Source organism: Vipera berus (assembly GCF_964194415.1).
Source record: "Vipera berus genome assembly, chromosome: 4".
Classification (NCBI taxonomy): Eukaryota; Metazoa; Chordata; class Lepidosauria; order Squamata; family Viperidae; genus Vipera; species Vipera berus.
In genome coordinates this window covers 70,314,371-70,338,659 of record NC_138206.1, presented here as the reverse complement: position 1 = coordinate 70,338,659, position 24,289 = coordinate 70,314,371, and the positions used below count along the sequence as shown (strand labels likewise).

The following is a 24,289-nucleotide window of genomic DNA, read 5'->3' as shown; positions in this document are numbered from 1 at the left end:
TCTGGATCCTTCCAATATGATTATTTTAAATTGTGCTGACATTTTTAATCTTATATCCATAACCCTGCAATGCACTTTATAGTATTATGTCTCAATAGAATAACAACTTGAAACCATTACTGGATTTCTCTTTAAAGTCACTATTATTGCAAAAAAATGAAAACAAAGTGTGCCTTGGCATGATAGCAACTAATGTAGCTTTTATGGCTCTAATAAGGTTACTGCACTTCTATAAATCTTACTTTCCCAGGGAAAAATCAGTATAGTGACCTTTAGATACTAAAATACTAGTACAGAAAATATTTTATAAGGCTTATTTCCTTATTTGGGTATTGTTCTTATATTTAAAGAGACACTATCACACAAAGAAAGTTGGGAGCTTTATGGCGAACCACCCAGTCAGGACTTCTAAGTTTGTTTAGAAAGATTTAGTACCATTTATACCAGTTTTGTCTGCAAGAGATGAAATAGTCTTAAAATATATTGTCTGTTTTTAAAAGGTACTTTTTAGTTACAACATTCTGGGAATAATTAGAAATTTCCTATACTTTCATCCCAAATAATGAATGAACAGTGAATGAATAGCATTAACTTATGTATCAAAAACTTTTTACTACTTTCTCCCCAATAGTTTCATTTTAGTTTACCAATCTCCTACAGCCCTAGGATTTCCTTGTAGTCTCCCCTCCAAGCATTAACTAAATTCAGCATCAGCTTAGCTTTTTTGATACATCAAGGTCAACTAAAAGTATCAGCTTACCATAACTTATTCAATCAATTTTAAAAAAATATTTTTAATATATGGGAACCCTATTCAAATGATAATCACAAAATAAAAAACTCCAGTCTTGTAATTATGAAGTAGAAGAGTGGCCAATTGTTATTATTAGGTTACAGAATATACTAAAGTAGAAATCAATGAGAAAATAAGTCTAGAAAATGATTATTATAAAGATTGAGGTGCTTAACCATCTTTTTTCTTTTTATAGCTTCCCATAAATCTAAAGTTGAACATGTACTGAATTCTTATTCAGAGTCATTGTCAGTAAATCATTCAACAAGAGAGTTTAGTAGGACTGAGGTATGAACAACTCATCTTGTTTTAAAATATTTTAAATTATAACGATGGTGTATAAACAGTTTTCATGTCATAACTTCCTGTAGCAGTTTCTTTGCATCTCTTTGTGCTTCTTTAGTGCATTTATCTTAAGTGGGTTGGTGATCAATTATAAAGCAGCAGTTTCTCCTCAACTTTTTTCCTTCATCACTAAAACTTAATTGTTGGCTGGGTTGGATTGGCTGGAGGATTGGCTCGAGTGCAGCAGTTCAAATCCTTCCAGAAACCAATGTGAGTAGTGTAAGCACTAAAATCAATGCACCTCTTAAATGGAAGAGGACAAAGTAGAGAAAGAAGACTAGATTCAATTACCTGAGGTTTAAGGCTGAGAAGGTGAACACTGTAATCATAGTGCAGCTGCTAGATACCACAGCTATAATCAAAGTGTAATTTGCTCTGTTTGGGTCCAGCACAGTCAGCCAAAAGAAAACCTTATGAAGGTTGTCAAAGTTGGAGAAATTATGGGAGAATTTTGTTTTAAAAAATACTGAATTCTTGGCAAGAGAAGCCTTGTATCAAGATATGGAGTCAGCTGTGCATTCCTAGAGATCACTTTTGGTCAGCTGGTATCTGATTTTGTAAGTGTAAATGTTAAAGACTTTGCACACTTCATTGGAATTATTGATTTGTTGTTACAAATAGTCAAAATATTATTTAATTCATTCCTGAATTTTTAAAAGTAGAAACAAGCCTTCCTGTACTTTTCTCATCAGAGATGAATATTCATTCTCTCCATCACTTTCTCTTACTTTTCTAAATATAATCAGCTAGAAACTGTATGCAAAGATCCAAATAACTCAGAACCACTGATTCTGCTTGAGGCAACTTCTGTTCAACCAGTTAGTGACCATTTATTTTTTAGAATTATTGATCTAGTCAGTATGTAACAATTCACTTGCATGCCATTTGTGTTATTAATAATATTGTAGCCAATCCTTTCTCACTTAAATCACTTTGAAAATACAATATAAGTTTATTAAGCATGCAAACTAGTACAGTGTACAGTGGGTCCCCAGCAAAGCATTAGCAGCTTGCTAAGCAGACCTGAGGAAAAGCAGAATTACAGTGCATGTACCCTTAGCCTACTACATTGCTCAGGCAAGACAGAAAAAGGCCTACATAGTATAAATTACTGCATGATGTTAAAATATTTCAGATAAACCATCTGGATTTTCTTTTCATTACTTATTCCTTCTTATTAGGTCAGTATGAGCTAAATTATCTTTCAGATATGGTTACTGAAAATAAACAGTCTGATTTAATGGGATCATTGATTCCTGACCCCCCAGCCTCTTGCCATTCAGGATTAATGGAGCTTATTATATTTATTTAAAACATTTATGTATCCGCCCATCTTTCAACCAACTCTGGGTGACTCCCAATCAAAGACCATAAGACATATAAAAGCACATTAAAACTATGAAACCAAATTGATGAAAGCATTAAAAACAACAAAAACCTGGTGCCAAATCAAAGTTCTAAAGTGTGATTATCTAGACTTCTCCCAGCACTTGGAGGAAAAGCCAGGTCTTCAAAGCCTTACAGAAGATTAAAAGGCTGAAAGCTTGCTGTGAATGTTTTCTTGCAAGGACACTTTAAGCCGTTCACGTGGATCTTACTGTATACAGTTGACAGTAAATGCAATTCACATATGTATGGTCCTACCTCTTACTGCCACAATAAAATTATACTTCTGTATTATAGTCAAAGAAAAGGAATTACTGTTGCTCCATGATAGTATTCCTAGTAAGAGGCTTGATGAACTTTAACTATCTAACATGTTAAGGTCTGGTGTTTTACTGGGAGTGAACAGTGCTCATAAAATATTCAAGTTGTCCTCGTGTTTGTCAGGTGTTAATTTGCCATTGTAAGGCAGCACCATTGACAAATTGCAGTCTGTGATAAAAATAATGTTAACAGAATGATGCTAGATTGCAATCCTGAGCAAACGTATTAGACATCTGTAGGATACTTCTGGGAAAACTTGCATAAGATCATACAACATGTAATACAATTGTATGGCTCTTTTGCTGTACAAAATCAAAGTACCAGCTTATCCTAGCAGTTTTACTTTCAAAACAAAATTATAAAAATAATTAAGGAACATTAATTTATCCCTAAAAGTATTTTCTTCCGCATCTCTCCCCAGATTATTGGCTTCTCTCAGCCTGTAAATCTTTGAATGACCTGACTTCCAACTTATATTTGTGTCTTCTTTCTTTTACTTTTTTTAAAAAAATCTTCACAAATGGATACCTTTCTGCCATAAACAGCCTTCAGTTGATGAGAAACCTGTTAAGGCTGCCCAGATTCAAGATACAGTTACTGATGATAAACAAGGTACAGTTCTGAACTGTAGTCTCAGTTTTAAAGTGGTAATATTTTATACAATTTCTATTGGATATAAAACATGGCTAAGGATCTAGTGCTGTCCTGAAGGAGTACTAAACATGAATCCAAACCAGCCTGGCTGGCAGATCATAGGGACAAGGGAAGAGGACAGTGTTCAGGAGACATGTGAGAATTGTGAGGAGGCTGAAAAAGAAATTGAAGGAGCGTTATATCAACAGTAGCAATGTTCATTAGGGGCTAATCCCCAATTTTATCCTTTATTTTGCTTTAAAAGCCACAGAGTTTTAATGGAGGCTTATGTACCATGTTTCTCCAAAAGTAAGACCTACCCTGAAAATAAGACCTAGCTTGATTTTTGGGGGTCCTAATATTAGCCCTACCCCAAAATAAGCCCTAGTTTTGGGGTGAGGCACACCCCTAAAAATCAAGCGTGGTTGGGAGGGTGGAGCTTAGCATTGCAGCTCGGCCTCCCATTGATCGACACTTGCCTCACCAGAAGGAGCAGCTGCATTCTGCAGCTGAGAATGGAGCTCAGCCTGCATTTCACAATCAGAGGCCTTTCCAGAAGGCCTGTGTACCCGAGAGCTCGGTTCTCGGCTGCAAATGCCTTCTGGCAAGGCCTCTGACTGCGAAATGCGGGCCGAGCTCCATTCTCAGCTGCAGAATGAAGCTGCTCCTTCGGCCACAGAAGAAGTGCTGTTGTTGCTGCCACTGTGAGGTGAGTGGAAAAGACACACACACCAAAAGTAGGATCTGGTGCCTCTTGGAGGCAAAAAGAAAATAAGACCAGGTCCACTTACCGTGTTTCCCCCCAAAATAAGACCAGGTCTTATTTGGGGGGAAACATGGTAAGTGGGATACTCTTCTCTTTGTAGCTTCTTTTGTATCACCTGGACCCCAGACATCCCCTTCCATGGGGCTGCCCTTGAAAAGTATTCAGAAGCTTCAATTGGTTCAAAATGCAGCAGCAATACTGGTTTTGTGCAGGCCTACATGTACATATGTGTCATCTCTCCTGCAGGAGCTGTATTGGCTGTCAATTTGCTTCCAAGTCCAATTCTAGGTGCTGGTTGTCACCTTTAAAGCCTATATAACTTAGGACCAGATTATTTGAAGGACTGTCTTTTCCTTGTTACATCTACCTGACCCATCAGAACGGGGAGTCAAGAAATGCTATGGCTACCCTTTCCTAAGAAGGGACCAAGATTTGGTGGGACCAAGAATAAGGGACTTTTCTGTCATTGCTCCCTGCCTGAGGAACATTTTATTTTATTCATATTTCACACTTCTTAACCACCCATCTCCCTCAGAGATCAGAGATATTGTGTTTGGGTTTTAGTACTGATCTCCCCGAAGTGCAAGTTTTCATTGCTATCTTGGTGGTGATCAATGTTTTTAACAAGATGGCTTCAGTTCATATTATGGTTCCAGAAACTTTAGTCTAATTATTTAAGTAATTCATATAATTAATTCATGGGGTCCTTGGTACTGTTGGAGCTTGATTGTTTTCTTGCAGATATTTCATTATTCAACTAGGGTAATGCTCGAAGAGAGGAGTTTTTATGACAAGTGCCTTGCAAAGTGTCAATGTTGGTTCCTTAATTAGGCTATTGTTTACTGTTCGATTGTTTGTCTGAGTTAGTAGTTCCTTGACTGGGGTATTGCTTATTGCTTGATTTTAGTATTAACCTTGGTGTTATTCTCTGCTTATCAGGATGTTGATTGCTGTCAAGGAGATGTGGTGTTTTCGCTTTTTAATTTTCTGTTTTGAATGGAACATAGATGTTGTTTATCTCTGTGTGTCTGTTGATGGCTGATTTGTCTTCCAGGAATTGTCTAGCATTTTGCGACTTAGCTTGGTCTACAATGCTCATAGTTTCCCAATTGAGTCTTCATCATGTGGTTTGACTGCTAGTTGGCTTTCGTTTACTGTATCTTCTTCCAATCACCTGCAAATGGATGGAGAGAGGGAGAAAATCAGTGCAACTGTAAAAAAATATTTACGCTCATATCTTTCATATTAAAAGGAATATTAGCTAACTTTGTTGCCTTTAGAAAATAACTTGCCAGTAGTTATTCTCTTTGTGTGACAATTGGCACATCTAGGCAGCTACGATTGTCACTATTGGCTTTCAAACATACCCTCATCCTCTGTTCCATGAATTCATTCTTTCTAGGAGGAATGACAAACAACCCAACTCCTCCTCAAGGAACACCTTGATTTTAGTTCCAGTGATCCCTCCAGGTTTTATTATTCTGTGCCCTTCATGTCTTCTCCATCCCATATACCCTCTTCTCCCTCCTGACGGCCTCCCAATAGAAATTTATAAGGAACAACAAAACATTTTAGGATAACCTTTATTGGATGTGTTTAACGCGGTCCTGGATGAAGCAAAAACCCCAAAGTCATGGTCAGAGGTGAATATTGTCCTGATTCCAAAAGATAACACAGACCATACATCAATTCAAAACTATAGACCAATATCTTTACTTAATTCTGACTATAAGATATTCACAACAATTATAGCTGAGCGATTAAAAAGGTTTTTAAATAATTTTATACATGTGGACCAGAATGGATTTCTAGCCAAAAGACAAACTAAACACAACATTAGGATAATATTGGACACCCTAGAATATTACGAAATACATAGTGGACAACAAATGGCGTCATTATTCCTAGATGCCCAGAAGGCCTTTGATAACATTAAGTGGCCATTTATATATCAACAACTTAGGTATATGGATATGGGTGAAAAATTTATAAATATAATAAAGGCAATATATACTAATCAGGAAGCTAAAACAATAATAAATGGGGAAACAACCAGGAAATTTCAAATACAAAAAGGAACACGAGGATGTCCTTTATCCCCATTACTATTTATACTGACACTAGAGGTCCTAATGAGGATAATTAGAACGAACCGCATATAAAAGAATTAGAAATTTAAAAAGAAATTTTTAAATTTCAAGCATTTGTGGACGATTTGGTCTTTATTATGGAGGATCCACAACAATCGGGACCGAAACTGTTGGAAGAATTAGATAAATATGGAGAGGTCGCTGGGCTGAAAATAAACAAGGGTAAAACTAAAATCATTGTTAAAAACATGATGAATAAACAGAAAGAAAACCTGGCTAGGATTATGGATATACAAATAGTTAAGAAGATAAAATATCTAGGAATTACTATTACGGCCAGATGCATTTCAATCAAAGAAGACAATTATGACAAAATAGTGAAACAAATAAAAGAAGACCTAGAAAGATGGGGAAATTTGAGCCTTTCATTGTTAGGGAGAATTGCTGTCATAAAAATGAATGTATTACCTAAAATCCTATTCTTCTTCCAAAATATTCCTATACAATTTGATCAAAAAATTTTTGGGAACCTGAATAAATTGACATAAAATTTTATATGGCAAGGGAAAAAACCAAGGATTAAAATGAAACATCTGCAGCATGTTAAAGAAAATGGGGGTTTTGGACTACCAGACTGGGAAACATATTATCATGCAGTGGCATTAATTTGGATTAGAGAATGGATAATTTTAAAGAATAAAAGATTATTAACTCTAGAAGGCCATGATCTGCAATTAGGTTGGCACGCATTCCTATGGAATGAGAAGCAAGGGTTATATCAACATTTTCAAAACCATCAGATTAGACAGTACTTAAAATTTGGAATAAAATTAGAAAACAAAATTACATTAAAGTACCAGTCTGATTGTCCACCCTTGAAGCGATAGTCTACCCAAATTTGTTTAATTTTGGAAAACAGTACTACTTACAAGGATATTACAAATGAAATGGGAGAATTGAAATCTAGACAGGAATTAGAACAACAAGGGATAAAATTGGAATGGTGGGCTTACCTACAGATACAAACACGATATGGGAAAGATAAGAAAGAGTGGGGGATAAATATTCAAGAAACTGCATTGGATAAAATTTTATTGGGGCCAGATAAGAAACAAATAAGGAAATTGTATAGTTTGCTATTGGGGTACAAAATGTTTGAGGAACAAGTTAAAGAACCAGTGCTGATATGGGCTAAAAATTTGGGACATGGCATAGATTTTGATATTTGGCAAACTCTCTGGGATAGAAATAAAAAGATAGTGCTGGCCTCAGCTTATAAAGAAAATTTATATAAAATGTTTTACCAGTGGCATTTCCCCCCAGCACGATTAGCCAAAATGTACAAGACAAAAATCCCCTAGCTGTTGGAAGTGTTCCGAAGAATTAGGCACTTATTTTCATGTTTGGTGGTCTTGTAATAAGACACAAAAGTATTGCCAAAGAATTCGGACAAGGCTAGAGGAAATATTAGGATGGAGAGTCGAATGTAAACCAGAATTTTTCCTGCCTGGCATAACAAAAGAGAAACATAGCAAATAAGAGTTATATTTAATAATACATATCATCACAGCAGCGAGAATGACGTTCGCCCAGAAATGGAAAAACAGTGAAATACCGGAAGAGAGTGAAGTGATAAGTAAAATTTGGGCGTGCGCAGAAATGGACAAGTTAACTTTGGAAATTAAAAATAAAGTCATATTACTACAAAATTTGGAATAAGTTTTACTCATGGTGGGATCAGAAAGGAAGGTCACAACAGAAACACACAGGATGTTGATTTCACATATTACTAGAATAAGGTGGTTGATAAGATTGAATGATCTATAACTGTGTATAAATAATATGTACATAAAGTGTATATATGTAAATAAAACACAAAAATGATGTAATGACAAGAAGGATTGTCAGACCGTTAACACCTTGTCCAAAGTTTTAAATAATAAAATTTGTTATAAAATAAAAAAAGTGAGGATAAGACCTCATGTTGTGCCCCTTGTTAATTCCTTTAGGAACAGCATAGCTATTAGAAATCTTCAAGATAGCACACAGTATGAAAGTTGCAGCTGAGTCAGTGTCTCAGAATAAAATTGCTATATCTTGTAGTATGTAACAATATATGAATTGTTCTGTGTGGATACCTAAATGAGATAACCACCTAATTATAGTCCCAGACAACTCCAGAGTTTCTTCTATGTTATCAAGCAAAATACACCTCATAAGAGTAATTTATGTTAGGAGTTTTATGCTTCTAAGGTACTGTAGAACGAACACCAACAAAATTCATGAATTTGGATATATTTGGAAGTATGTTTATACTTTACAACCTGAATTTCAAGCTCCATATAATACTCAATTCTTGTTAAGAATGCATATGTCTAAATTCATGTAGAGGTTGGCAGAAAGTAATCTGTATGTGTGTATCACTATCTACTCAATGTAAATCACTACCTATTGACAGATTATCCCACTTTTGAACTATAAAACTGAATATTGGGATACTAATTATGAACCTAGAAGCTAAAAATAATCATAGGTCCCACTCAACATTATGTGTTGTGTTCAATCTGTACTCTTATTATCAAAAAAGGTCAAATTCTTAAAATCTATAATGCCTATTGATTATTGTTTGCTTGTTTTGTTTATAGTTTACTTAAACACTTATAGGGCTAATTTGGGAGAAATGTGAGTTATAATTATGTTAAATAAGTTATTATAGGGTGCAAAAAGTTTCATTATTAGTTCTGCCTCTGATTCACCAAAAAAGTATTTGGGTTACAGTCATTAATTCACCACTAGCATTGCTGCTATACGATTTCTCTTTATTGCAATCAGTTTTCCTTTCCTGTTAGAATAAATAATGCAGCTGAATAATGTAACTTATTGTAATGTGCTTTGAATATTGCTTTGAATATTGGAGAGTTTATGTTACATTGTGTCATTGATGAATAGATATAGTTTGCATTGTGAAAGGAACCTTTCTGCTGCAGAATGAATTGGAATCTAACAAGCTTTGATCCACAGAACAAACAGTTTTGTTTTGTTTGTTGGTGTTTTTTTTTTTTTTTGCTAATTCATCATTCTACTGCAGCTCATTCTGTTCTGGAAACTTTCTCACTCTCAACAACAGATTTGATTGGTGAGAACACTCAATCCTTAGCAGAGCTCTGTTTGTTGAACACATTACATATATGATAATTTGAGTCTGATTTTAAGCTTTATGCATGAACTTTGCAGAATAATCTGTTTGTAAATTTGCTCTCTTTGTCAAGCATTGTTTCTTACAATGATGCAAAATATTCCCAAGGGTATTTCTAATGGAAATTAATAGTAATAATTTAGTCTCAAATAATATCAAATAATAATTCATTATTTCTTTTCAATTAGGTCTGAAAGTGAGTGGTTCTATCCAAGCAGCACCAAAGGAATTTAAACCTTTCAAAACAGGTAAGGAAAGTTTATTGCATAAAAACAAATATAAACAGTGGGGAATTTCTAAATCTCTAATATTATGAGAAGAGAAAGTCTTCCCTTTATCAAATCCCCCAAATGGTGTCATATAGAGAAAATTAGTAAAGTCCCCAAATGGTGTCATATAGAACAAAAATGAGTAAAGTCAGGGTTAAAGGACAATGGAGAGTCCAAAAACCAGCAGGATCCAAGCCTAAGGTTTATAACACAGGGCCATTTAACAAGTAAAATTGAGTTTCATTAGCTAGTCTGCCAAACATTGGAATCTGAAAAGCATCCATTGTTCCAGCAGATGTAGAGCCTCAACTAACAGCTTTAGTCTGGTTTCCAAGTCCCATCAAGCTCTTGCTCTGAGTAAATAGTTCTGTTCTCAAGAAATCGTCTACTTTCTTTTGAAAATCCATTAGTTTCAAAGAGCTATCACTTTACAAGAGTTTCATTATTGGGCTTTTATATGGAATCTTGTTCACTGGATGGCAATAGGCTAGCAATTCCTATTAATGATTCCATTCCAGAACTGTAAAATGTTCTAGCGTCTATCTTAGAATTCAAATTTGTCACATGTAAACCTTAGATGCAGGTTCTTCCAAGAGACAGATTCGATGCTGTTTCTCCTGAATGTTGAAGTGTATCACTGTCAGTACTAGAATGAACAGAATCAATCTATTTCTATTGTAGGGATTCTTTCATGTCTCTATCTGCCAATGTGGTACAAGTGGAACCACATTGTGGTACAAGAGGTTGTGGTCTAGAAATACAAAGATCCAGATCTGATCCTCCCTTAGCCACAGAAGGAAGGGCAGGACTGAATATGTGGGTGACTTTGGGCCAGTCACCCTTCTCAGTTCTAGATTGGGAAGTATAAAGCCAGTCTCCACTAGACCAACATGGTAGATTACAGTCCACAATCTCCAATAAAGGGGCCATCATTCCTTCAGTGGATGGATTTTGACTGATTATACATATAGTTACAATTAAGCACAATAAAAACTCAAGCACTGTAATATTTTTTTCTTGATAGCCATTTCATTTTCTTTCTGTTTATTCTACAGATGTTCTGTATAACCTTGGTTTGCCTTGCGTCAAATAAATTTGGTCATAATACACGTCTTTCCATTTTTACATTTTCACCAAATCCAGTTGACATTTAAAGCTTGAACATAGTCATTATCAACAACTGTCAATTTTGTTTTTCCCTGGGACTTTGCATAGTAATAGCAATAGCACTTAGAACTTAAATACCACTTTGCAGTGCTTTACAGCCCTCTCATAGCAGTTTACAGAATCAACATACTGCCCCCAACAATCTGGGTCCTCATTTTACTGACCTTGGAAGGATGGTAGGCTGAGTCAACCTTGAGCTGATCAGGATCCAACTCCCTGACAGTGAGCAGACTTAGCCTGCAATACTGCATTCTAACCACTGTGTCACCAGGGCTCTATCACATAGTATATTGCATAGTATATGACTAGGAATTCTTACTGATGGAATCTGATAGGGAATCACTGCAGTCCCTTTGTGCAGTTTCAGAATTCCAGGAATACTTGATGCTTGCTGGGATATGACTAAATGCTCTTTGTTTTTGAGAGAGAGAGAGAGAGAGAGAGAGAGAGAGAGAGAGAGAGAGAGAGAGAGAGAGAGAGAGAGAGAGAGAGAGAGGAGATTGCATTATTGTTTAATCAAATCATGTCTCACAGACTAATTGATGTATTGTGGCATCAGAAGTTGTAGGTAAATGCCATCTTCATCACACATCTAAAATGGATTAATAGCAAGTATGAGGTTTTTTCCAAAGGAGTTTTTAATTGTCAAATATTATGTTTATTATTTTAAAATGAATTGCATATTCAGGGATTGCTGCTGTAATATTTTGCTTCTGTGAGCATCTAGTGCAAAAGTAGGCTTTTTAAAATAGCAAATCAGTGCAACCTGAACAAACTGGCTAATAGCAGAACAATGGGTTTACTAATAATAGTAAGAAATACAACCCTCAAAGATTCTCTTTGTTCCCTTCTCACACCCTCCCTCCTTGTTTTTAAAAATGAGGAATTATTCAACAATTAAAAGGACTTTTCTTCAATAGTGCAACTATCTCAAAGCTAAAGTGAGGAGAAGAAAAGGGTTTTAAAATACAAAAGACTGAGGGCTATTCTTTGTGACTACATTAATGTGCATTTCTCTAATCTATGACTTGGAAGAAAAGTAGGCTGCATAAATTGCACTGCCCTGACAGCCAAGCTCTTTTCTGTTTCATTGACAAACTCAGTGGACCTAGTTGCCATACAGTTTTAATGGAGAACAAAGTAAGGAAAGTGATGAGTGGATTCTCCAGATTCCCCCCCCCTCTGCTACACAATGTCACCTGGCAAAAAGAAATGGAGGAGAGAGCCAGAGACTAGGGAGGAGAAACATGCTAGCAAAGTACCTAACAGAAACTGGGCAGGTCCTGTCCCTTGATTGTGTCTTCACTGGCACGATTAATTATGTGTTGTGATCTTGTATCCATAGCAAGACTTGTGCTAGGAGAAAAGAAAAAATACTATTTTTAAAATGGAGCAACTAAAGACAAATTTAAATTCCTTTAATGCTGGGCTGACCATAAGATGGAAGGTAACAAGGTGAGGACATCTCTTTTAAATGTTTAGTAATCTTTGTGCCACAGTTAAAGAGATGTGAGGATTAGCTCTTAGTCATCCTTGCAGTTTTATATAAAAATTATACTACATCAATGTACTGGCAGTGATAATTAGTTCAGTCTAATTAATCATGTTTTAATAGAACAGAAATAAATCATTTCCCCTCACCCTCTTATTCCCTTTTTTCTTGAATGAGTGTCTTGTGGCTAACATTTTTTTTTCCAAATGAGGGCTTCAATATTATGGTGTTTCAATGATGCTATTACCTATCAATGCATTGCAGGTAATGGTAAAGTATGTAAATTCACCGCCTGCCAACAGTGAAAGAACCTTGTCTTTTTGAGGAAGGAAAAAAGAAGGAATATTGTCACAGGATTCTGTTCATTTTGCTCATGCCTGGACACTTATAAAACTTCTATTCAGTAACATTACATGTTAATTGTAGACCATTAATATGTAATTCAAATTTGACCTTACTCAATATTCTTTGTACTCTTTCAATGTTCACAGAAAAGTCTAATATAAACTGTACTATGGGAATCTTATTTTCTAATAGTTTTATCATGAAAGTAATGTTTTTACCTAAATGTAGTTGAGATCCATTCGCAGTTTTCATGTTTAGAGTGAGTTATACTGTTGCACCATTTGATATTATGAATAGTTTCATTTTCCCACAATGTTATTAACAAATTATCTTACATTATAGCTGCTCAAGAATCAAAAACACTTAAAGCAAGACCAAGGTCCAGGTAAGCAAGCAAAAATAAAAAGTCAATCTATCAGTATTTATTTTCCTGTTTTCACAACAAATTGCAATTCTAAAGTAAACCAGGAGATTTAGCTATTACAGTAATTTGGATAATATTTTTGAAGTGGACCTTCAAATACTACATTGAATTTGTCAGACAAGTAATAATTTATTTTTCAATGCCTTTTGACTGATACCTTCTGTGCCTGATAGCTTTGATATAAAAATGCATCACATAAACTGTTTTAGATAAAATTCACTCCTCAAAACTAAGCATTTCATTTAGTAAATAGCACTTTTCTTTTATTTCTGCAGTTTTAATTACCTAAAAGTTTATATGATATAGTATATTAGGTAATTGTACTTTCCTGCATTGTTTTATTTTTGTGAAATGCATGGATTTTATTTATTCTATTTACTCTAATGAAAACATGTCACAGTAAATATATAAATAATAAAATAAAAACAATGTAGCACTAAATAAATTTCTAAACATATACAGTTAAAAGTTTCCTGTGAAAATTGTTTGTATACTTTTCACATTTAAATACGGTCACAACTAATTCTTATCTTCAATAAATGCCATACCCAACTTAATTTTTTTGTTATCTTAACCTTATAATGAAGCTACAAGTACTATAAGCCTAAGAAAGTTAAACTGTATAAACAAAGTGGATAACTGTCCTTCAGAAAATATTTTCTATTGTTCTTCCTGTAGTATTAAGATTAAATGGGGGGGGGGAAATAAGTATCAACCAAATAAGATATTCTTTTTTGGGATGATATTTTTATTTTTTTCTAAATGACGACCTATGCAATTTTTAACCAGATGGTTTTAATAACTGTCAGAATACAGATTTATTAGTGGATTAATTTTTGTTCCTTCTCGCATATTTTAAAAAATTAAATCCCTGTATAAGAATATGTCCACTATATATTTTCCCTTCAAAATGTGTGGTCCAAGATATTTGAAATATGCATGTTTCCAAAAGTAAAGACTGATTTGAAAGCAATAAAAACAAAACAAAATTAACTCTAGCCCCAACTTTTCAAAGGTCAGCTTTACCTGAGTTGCAGTTGCTAAACTCTGCCTTTTCAGAATTCACTTTCGGGAGGGTCTTCAAAGTGCTTGGAAATATGAACAGCATTTGGATCTAGTTGAGTAGAGTCCCCTTCTGCTTCTTTTAATTATTGTTTTTGGTTCACTTTTCTCTATTGGATTTTGGTTTTTTTGGTTTTTTTTAATAATGTGTGGTCACCTTTTATTACCGTAATCTTTATTTTTGTTAAATGCCTCTTGGAATCACATTTGTTGAGAAGTCAGTGGCCTTATAAATGTGTGAAATAAATATCTACAACTCCCCAGAGCGCTCCACTTTTCCTATGATTTTGCAGCAGCTACAAAGTGTAGTCACATAATCCTTGAAAAAGACATCACTGCTTCATAGTCATTCATAGTCCTACACACTCCAAATTATTTTCTAGTAGCAAATACAAAAACTGGCACAGCCCTCTCTGAATACATTGTTCTCATGTGTTCCTTATTCTTTGTATGTATTCCCTGGAAACGTACTACTTCCAATTTAAACAAATTCATTCCCATAGCAGTTTGCCAGATACTAAATTGAGTGTTCTTTAAAAAAAATGAGGGTAAGAAGTCAGAGGCAGATGTACAAGTGTCTACAAATAACTATATACTGTACATTCATTTTGTATGTATAAAACATGTATCCCAATTCGCTTAAAAACAAAATCCTACTTTGGAGTAACAGTACTCCAGGTACTCTGTGGAACAGTCTCATCCTGTTTACTATTATACCAGTCATCCACAAGTACTAGCAACAGAAATCAAGGAAAATAAAAAAGCTTCTTCCAACATATTAACAACAAGAAAAAAAATCAAGGAAACTGTAGGCCCGCTAAAGGGAGAAGATGGCAAGGAAATTATAGGCAACATGGAGAAATCAGAGCTGTTTAACTCAAACTTTGTGTCAGTCTTCACGCAAAAAGAAACTACAGCCCAGCATACCAAAAAAAAAAAACCCACTTCAAAAGACATAGCAGAAACAAAAATTAAAATAAGCAAGAAAATGGTAAGGGAGCACTTATCCAACCTTGATGAATATAAATCACCAGGACCCGACAGGCTACATCCCAAAGTTCTGAAAGACCTGGCAGAAGTTATCTCAAAACCATTGCATCACATCCTCCATAAATCCCGGAGCACCGGGGAAGTACCAGAGGATTGGAAAAGAGCTGATGTGGTCCCCATCTTCAAGAAAGGGGAAAAAACGGACCCAAGAAACTACAGAACAATCAGTTTAACATCAATACCTGGGAAAATCCTAGAAAAGATCATCAAAAACCAGATCTGCGAACAACTAGAAGCAAACAAAGTCATAACTAGTAGCCAACACAGGTTCGTCAAAAATAGATCATGCTAAACCAATCTCATCTCATTCTTTGATAAAATGACTAAACTAATAGACCAGCGAAATTCAGTGGACATAGTATACTTAGACTTCAGTAAGGCATTTGACAAGGTAGATCACAACCTACTCCTTGGTAAGCTAAGAAAAGGTGGGATAGACAACATCACTACCAGATGGATCTGTAACTGGCTAACAAACTGTACTCAACGAGTAATCCTCAATGGCACTACATCCACATGGAGAGAAGTAAGCAGTGGTGTACCACAAGGTTCTGCCTTAGGCCTAGTACTCTTCAATATTTTCATTAATGACTTAGACGAAAGAATAGAAGGGGAACTCATCAAATTTGCAGATGACGCCAAACTAGCAGGAGTAGCCGACACCCCAGAAGACAAACACAGGATCCAAAAAGATCTTGACCAACTTGAACAATGGGCCCTACCCAATAAAATAAGTTTCACTGTGGAGAAAAGCAAAGTCTTACATTTAGGCAGGAAAAACCAAAGACACAAATAAAGATTGGGCAAGACCTGGCTCAAAAAAAGTAATTGTGGAGGGACCTCGGAGTCCTAGTGGACGATCACTTGACTTTGAGCCAGCAGTGTGCAGCAGCAACTAAAAAAGCTAAACACAATCCTGGTATCAATGCTGCACACATTGACATGTTTTGCACTGACAATGTAAGAGACAGCCTTTTGTTTAAACTGCTTCACTTTGAATCTTGAAGGGAGGGAATTTTTCTAATGTCTATTTTGAGAAGATAAGAAGCCCGCGTACAGAATGGGAGGAGAGACCTCATATGTGAAACTAATTGTATAATGTGATTTATGACGTGTAGATAAGGGCAGGGATTGTGTGTGTGTTACGATGGGTTTGGGGGGAGGAGATTTCAGATTCTGGCATCCCTCCATGAGTGCTGATGTTTCATTTCATTACTAAGACTTTTTAGATAAATAATATGCCTACAATTTGTTTGATTTGTCTTATTCATCGGAACCATGACATCATGCTAGAATCTCCTTTCTTTCAAAGGGGGGTCCTGAACCCCTGCTGCTGTCTCTGGTAGGAGAGATAAGCTGGCAAAGATTCAGGGAAGAATCCTCAAGATGGAAAGAGAAGGCCTGATTGCTGGCAAAATTTCTGAAGAGGAAAAATTAAATAGTTTTCTGTGGGAAGATGAATTTGAGCCGATCTCCAAACTTCAGCAGATGACTGGGCTTATCTCGTCGTCAGTAAAGAATACATGCGGCAAGAGGCCCCAGAAGCAGAATGGGGAGGAGGTGTCAGCCCTTCAGCCTCTGAGAATCTGGGTGAGTGGAAAATCCTGTCTGCAGATCAGACTGCCTGCCAGACCCAGGAGTCCCGTGCCAAGCCCTCCAGACCCATAGAGACAGAGGACCCCAGACTAGGGCCTCTGCAGCAATGGGAGGTTGGGAAGCCCCCACAAGTGAAAGGCCAACAACCTCTAAGCTTGTCCCAGCTAACAGAAGCCTTGCAACAGCTGGTGGTGATGCAGAAACCTGAAGATCAGGAGCTGGTGGAAGGACAACAGCAAGGGTGGCAGCAGCAGGACCCAAACGTGCAACCCCTGAATGTATAGCAGGACCAGTGGGGCCAGCAGCAGTGGGGCCCCTGGCAGCCAACCAGAGGGGGGCCAGCAGCAACTGGAGTCACAACAACAGCAGTGGGGGCCCCAGGAACCATTTAAACAACAAGGGTGGGGCCAGCAGCAATGGGGACCCCAGCAACCTTCAGAGCAACCTTCGATGGGGACCCAGAGAAACTAATTTTCTTCCTCAAGCACGTACGCTCTCATTTGAATAACTGGGCCCATCTCTACCCAGACCCAGATTCTATAGTCGATGTGATTGCGTCCAGCCTAGAGGGAGAAGCATCCGAATGGTTGAACAATTTATATAACGAGCAAGCCCCTGACTTGGAGGACCCCCTCCTTTTCCTCCTAGGGCTGAGGGAAAGATTTGAGGACCCATCCGTCACCCTCAGAGTGGAAGAGCAAATCCATAAGATAAAGCAAGCTGGCCATGCAGGAGTTTCGAAAGCTGGCCGGTCGGATAGAGAGGTGGCCTGAGCAATCCATAATTCATCTTTTTAGAGAAGGATTAGATGACTACGTTTCTCTGGCATGTATCTACCGAGCTGTGCCTGACCAACTGCATGAATGGTACCAGGTAATGGTGAAATTAGATGTTCAGCTCGCCCGCTATAAGAAGCCTCTCCTACCCAAACCCAAGCCAAGGTCAGAACAACCTGAATGGCAATCACCCCCACAAAGATCTCCAAGTACTGTGATGGTTGAAAGACCCAAGCCACCTGTAGACTCGGCAATTAAGTGTTTCCAATGCGGACAGCAGGGACATCGACCAGTGAAATGCCCAGTCCCCTTTCACCAATAGCAGAACAGACCAGGACCAGCAGTGAGAAAGAAACCTGCACAGCGGCTAAAGGGAGAGAAATCCAACTGGATGACACAGGAACCTGTTGTCCAGGTCACATCCCCCACACGGGAGGACGCCGGACTCAGACTGGATCCACCCCAGTTCTACCCTCTTTCGACAGCAACGACAAAGGGGAGAATGACCTGATGGTGAGTCGACGCATCCTACCCTTTTTATTGCCTGCTAAACTCATAATCCCTAAATCAGGGGCACAAGTAGACATGAAAGTGCTAGTTGATACTGGCTGTTCCCGATGCATCATTAGCCGGTCATGTGCCTTGAGACTGGGCATACGGGCCAAGCCACTCTCCAAACCTGTGAGGTTCAAGCAAGCCGATGGCTCCCTAATGGGAGGGACTTTAGTCACACAATTAACGGAGCCCTTACGCCTGGAAATAGGTGAGCACTGGGAGTTTTTTCGCTTCCTGGTAGCTCCAAAGATGTCTGAGACTGTGATCCTAGAACTAGCCTGACTAGACAAATGTAAGCCATTCATCTGGTGGGAAAAAGGAATGAGAACTGTGAGATTACCCATAGGGCCCGATCCCCCCATTGATTCAACAGATGTTACAGGAGATTTTAGCCCACCCAAGGAGCAAGCACACATGGCTGCCTTACGGCCACCTGGCGAGCCGCTTATCCCCAGCAAGTACCAGGATCCAGCAGAGGCATTTAGTGAGAAAGAATGCGATACCTTGCCTCCTCACCGTCCCAATGATTGTTCCATCGAACTGTTACCAAAGGCCAAACTCCCCCAACCAAGAATGTATGCTATGTCCCCCCTTGAAATGGAGGAGATCCAGCAGTATGTGAATACAAACCAAGCGAGGAGATTCATTGAATGGGCCAAGTCTACTGTGGGAGCCCCTGTGTTGTTCAAAGAGAAAAAAGATGGGTCTCTTCGTCTCTGCGTTGACTATAAAGGCCTTGAACGCAGTGAGTGTGGAAAATAAATACCCTCTCCCCCTCCTGAAAGACTTATTAACCCACCTGGCGAAGGGGAGTATCTTCACCAAGTTAGACCTGAGAGAAGCATATTACTGGGTAAGAATAAAGGAGTGGGATGAGTGGAAAACGGCCTTCAACTGCCCCTTTGGGAAGCTACCAATTCAAAGTCATGCCATTTGGACTGCAGGGAGCCCCAGCCGTATTTATGCAGTTGATTAATGAGGTCCTACATGAACAATACAGTGGTGTTCTGGTGTATCTTGATGACATTCTGATACAGTACGAATATGACTGATCACATAAGACTGGTCAGAGAAGTGTTAAAGAAACTATTGAATGCCAAACTTTATGTCAAATTGTCGAAATGTGAATTTCACCAAACCTGATTAGATTATCTCGGCTATAGAATTTCCAACAAGGGCATCGAAATGGACCCAGCCAAAGTGAAAACTATAATTGAATGGCAGCCCCCAAAGACTCGTAAACAGCTCCAAAGCTTCCTAGGGTTTGCCAATTTCTACTGTCAATTCATTCCCTCTTTTGCTGAGATTGCTCTACCCCTTACAGAACTACTCAAAACGGGCAAGGGAGGGGGAAAACCGTGACATGGCCAGCCACTAGCATGGACCATGAGTTGTCAGAAAGTTTTTGAGTATTTAAAAAGACTATTTGCGGCTGAACCAGTTCTAAAGCACGCCTGCCCCAGGGAGCCCTTTGTAATTCAAGCAGATGCCAGCGACGTGGCAGTCGGAGCTGTGTTACTACAAAAGAATAAAAGTGGAGTCCTACAACCTTGTGCCTACACCTCTAAGAAATTCACGGAAGGCGAAAAGAGATGGACAGTCTGGGTGGGGGCTATTAACCTGGCAACACTATTTAGAAGGGAGCAAGGTGCCTTTTGAAGTATGGACAGATCACAAAAATTTAGAGGCACTAAAAACTCCCCACAAATTGTCCCCAAAGCAAGTGTGATGGGCACAGTACTTTAACCGTTTTAACTTTACTTTAAAGTACATACCAGGAAGAAAAAAACTTCTTAGCTAATGTGCTATCCTGACTGCCACAGTACAAAAGTGAACGTGAAGAGGTCTACGAGCCAATTATCCCCAGTTCACAACCTGCTGCACAACTCACACCTCGCAGAACCCCTAATCCTGATGACCCGGGAGTGAAGAAGATAAAACGAGAGCTCCTTAATGATCAATGGTTCAAAGATAATCAAACCTCCCTAACATGCAGGGATGGTTTGGCATACATGGGAGGGAAATTGTATCTACCTGAAACCCTCCGTCTCAATGCTCTCAGACACAGCCATGATGTAAAACAGGCTGGACACTTCAGATATTTAAAAACTCTACACCTCACTCGCCGGCAATTTTGGTGGCGGGGACTAAAACGAGATGTAGAAAACTATGTCAAGAGCTGTACTGTATGTGCCACCATGAAAAGAATCTCAGGAAAGACCCCTGGGTTACTGCAACCGGTGGCTGAACCTTCTCAACCATGGGAAGAAATAGCTGTGGATTTTATAGTAGATCTACCCGACAGTAGAGGAAATATTGTCATTTGGACAGTGATAGACCTATTTTCAAAACAGGCTCACTTTATCGCCTGCAAAGGACTTCCATCAGCTCAAACGTCTGACTAAGTTGTTCCTAAAACATATCTATCGAATACATGGCGCTCGTAAGCGAATAATTTCAGACAGAGGGGTGCAGTTCACAGCAAAATTTTGGAGAAACTTTCTTAAATTAATTGGATCATCTCAAGGCCTATCAACTGCTTTTCGCCCAGCTACTAATGGAGCCACAGAATCCGCCAACAAAATGGTGGAACAATACCTCAGATGCTACATCTCTTACCAACAAGCAAACTGGACCAACCTCCTCCCTTTCGCAGAGGTGGCTTACAATAATTCAGTACATAGCAGCACTGGCTACACTCCTTTCCGTGTAGCCACAGGGAAAGAATTCAACCCCATACCGGAATACCCTCAGTTACCCTCCGCTTCCCAGACTTGATCATTGGGTGAGGGGTTGGGAAGAAGTTTGGGAAAATACAAAGGTGGCCTTAAAAAAGACTTTTGAGACCTACAAAAAGCAAGCTGACAAAAAGAGAGCTCCCCAAAGAACATTCCAAGTTGGGGAAAAGGTCTATTTGTCGACCAAATACCTATGCCTTAAACTACCCAATAAGAAATTGGGACTGAAATCCTTGGGGCCTTTCCCCATTGTGAAAATCATCAACCCGGTCACAGTAAAATTGAAACTCCCCAGACTTTTGGGAAAAATTCACCCGGTGTTCCATTGCAGCTTACTGAAACCTTTTCGAGCCTCCACTTTAAGACCCCCCTCTAAGAAAGTTCCTGGACCCCTCATAGTAGCGGGTCAGACCCATTATGAAGTGAAATGTATCCTTGACTCTAGAATCTTTAAGGGAAAATTGCAGCTGGAAACTGACCATAGAGAGAAGCAACCTGGAACTAAGGAGAAGGAGCAGTGGGCTAATGCCTCCTTAAGTAACACCAGCTGCCTGCAATTAGTGCAGGTTCGCATCCCACCAGGCTCAAGGTTGACTCAGCCTTCCATCCTTCCGAGGTAGGTAAAATGAGGACCCAGATTGTTGGGGGCAATTAAGCTGACTTTGTAATAATGCCGCTTGGGGGGTGTGTGTGAAAGCCCTAATAAGCAGGCATATACATAGAATGAAGGCTACTGCTAAGCTTGTAAGCCGCCCTGAGTCTTCAGAGAAGGGCGGGATATAAATGGAATTAAAATAAAATAAATAAATAAATAAATTTCATAACAGTGAGAACAATCAGCCAGTAAAACAGCTTACTCCAAGAAATCTTGGGCTCTCCCATCACTGAAGATTTTTAAGAAGTGACTAGATGTCTGAGATGTCATAGGTTCTCCTGCTTGAGCACAGGGCTGGACTAAAGACCTCCAAGGTCCCTTCCAGCTCTGTTCTATTCTACTCTATGAAATAGTCTCATCCTGTTTATTATTATACCAGTCATCCTTAAGATGAAGACATTATTTTAATAAGCACCCATTCCTTCAATTCTTTTTTTGTAATATATTTTATTGATTTCTTTTTAAACTTAAATCACTTAATAATTGGTGAACAGTGTGTTGTCTGGGTTACATTTGTAAAACAATCATTAACAATTGATTTCTATAATCCATATTCCACATAATGGTTTTAGTTGATTTCCTCTTTTCCCAAAATATCCTCTTTTGCAAACATAGAGTTAATACAATTCTTATTGTTTTAATAGATAACAATTAAATATATAATTTTCCCAATATTCCTAAAAATAATAATCACATCAGTATAATATTTCTTTTTTATTCAATCATTCTGGTTGCCTTATCATAGATCCTGTTACAGTCCTTATTTTAGTTTGTTTCTCCCACCAAATTCTAGGTATTCTCACTGGTTAAGATTTTCTCAAAAATTAATTACATTTAAAAATTTAACACTATTTTTTGATACGAACCATCTCACACTTTTACATTTCTTAAGGAATAAATAAAATAATGGAAAAAAAGAAAGGAGAGCAAGAGTAAAGAAACATAAAAAATAACATACTACTTAAAATATATATCCCTCCTAAGCTAATATATATTTTCCTAAATTTCTTATTCTTTTTAACATAATTAAAAATATGTTTAATCTCTGTTCCTGGAGGAAGCTGATTATCTGGACCCGTACCAATCGGGTTTTAGGCCCGGGTAAAGCACGGAGACGGCATTGGTCGCGCTGGTGAATGATCTCTGGCGGGCTCGGGACGGGTTGTTCCTCTGTCCTAGTCCTATTAGACCTCTCAGCGGCTTTTGATACCATCGACCATGGTATCTTACTGGAGCGCCTCAGGGGGTTGGGAGTGGGTGGCACTGTTCTACAGTGGTTCTCCTCCTACCTGCTGGGCCGCTCGCAGTCGGTGTTGACGGGATGGCAGAAGTCCGCCCCGAGGCCTCTCGTTTGTGGAGTCCCTCAGGGGTCGGTCCTCTCTCCCCTCTTGTTCAACATCTATATGAAGCCGCTGGGTGAGCTCATTCGTGGTTTCGGGGTGGGGTATCATCAGTATGCTGATGATACCCAGCTTTTTCTTTCCACCCCGAACCAACCCAGTGATGCCCTCAACGTGATGTCCTGTTGCCTGGAGGCGGTCCGGGTTTGGATAGGGAGAAACAGGCTTCGACTCAATCCCGCCAAGACTGAGTGGCTGTGTATACCGGCATCTCGGATTAACCAGTCTATTCCATTGTTAACTATGGGGGGTGAGGTGTTACCCCCCCCTAGATAGGGCCCGCAACTTGGGCGTCCTCCTGGACTCACGGCTCAGTTTGGAAGATCATATAGGAGCCGTGGCCAGGGGGGCTTTTGCCCAGGTTCTCCTGGTGCGCCAGTTGCAGCCCTATCTGGACCAAGACGCCCTACGTACAGTCACTCATGCGCTTGTGAACTCATGGATAGACTACTGCAATGCTCTCTACATGGGGCTGCCCTTGAGGACCACTCGGAGGCTTCAGCTGGTACAGAATGCAGCCGCGCAAGTTGTGATGGGGGTCTCCCGATACTCCCATGTAACGCCTCTTCTCCATGAGCTGCATTGGCTTCCAGTTGCTTTCCGGGTGAGATTCAAAGTGCTGGTGATGACCTATAAAGCCCTAAATGGCATGGGTCCAGATTATCTTAGGGAGCACCTGCTGCCAGCATCCACTTCCTATCGTCCTGTGCGCTCCCACAGGGAGGCCCTCCTCAGGGTCCCGCCAGTCAGGGAATGCTGGCGGGCGATCCCCAGGGGGAGAGCGTTATCGGTGGGTGCGCCTGCCCTATGGAATCAGCTGCCTGTGGAACTCCGGATCGCCCCCAACCTTCGCTCGTTTCGCCAGGACCTAAAAACTTAGCTATTTGACTTAGCCGGTCTGGACTGAGGGGTTTTAAGGTTTTAAATTTTCAATTTTAAACTGTTTTGGGGGCTATTAATTTTATTTTTTATAGGGACGCGGTGGCTCAGTGGGTTAGGACGCTGAGCTTGTCGATCGGAAGGTCGGCAGTTTGGCGGATCGAATCCCGAGTGCCGCGTAACAGAGTGAGCGCCTGTTACTCGTCCCAGCTTCTGCCAACCTAGCAGTTCGAAAGCACGTAAAAATGCAAGTAGAAAAATAGGGACCACTCCGGTGGGAAGGTAACAGCGTTCCGTGCGCCTTTGGCGTCTAGTCATGCCAGCCACATGACCACGGAGATGTCCTCGGAC

The 24,289-nt window shown here is 39.0% G+C and overlaps 1 protein-coding gene across 1 annotated transcript in view; it reads left to right on the top strand.

The window, feature by feature from the left end:
- REPS2 (RALBP1 associated Eps domain containing 2) overlaps positions 1-24,289 on the top strand; it is a gene marked incomplete at its 5' end in the record, with an annotated part of 127,601 nt that overhangs the window by 54,338 nt on the left and 48,974 nt on the right. Inside the window, 5 exons of the mRNA XM_081326372.1 lie at positions 990-1,081; positions 1,885-1,956; positions 3,391-3,457; positions 9,719-9,778; positions 13,146-13,188. Of these exons, the coding sequence (XP_081182498.1) occupies positions 990-1,081; positions 1,885-1,956; positions 3,391-3,457; positions 9,719-9,778; positions 13,146-13,188 (334 nt within the window). The remainder of the gene's footprint in view (positions 1-989; positions 1,082-1,884; positions 1,957-3,390; positions 3,458-9,718; positions 9,779-13,145; positions 13,189-24,289) is intronic.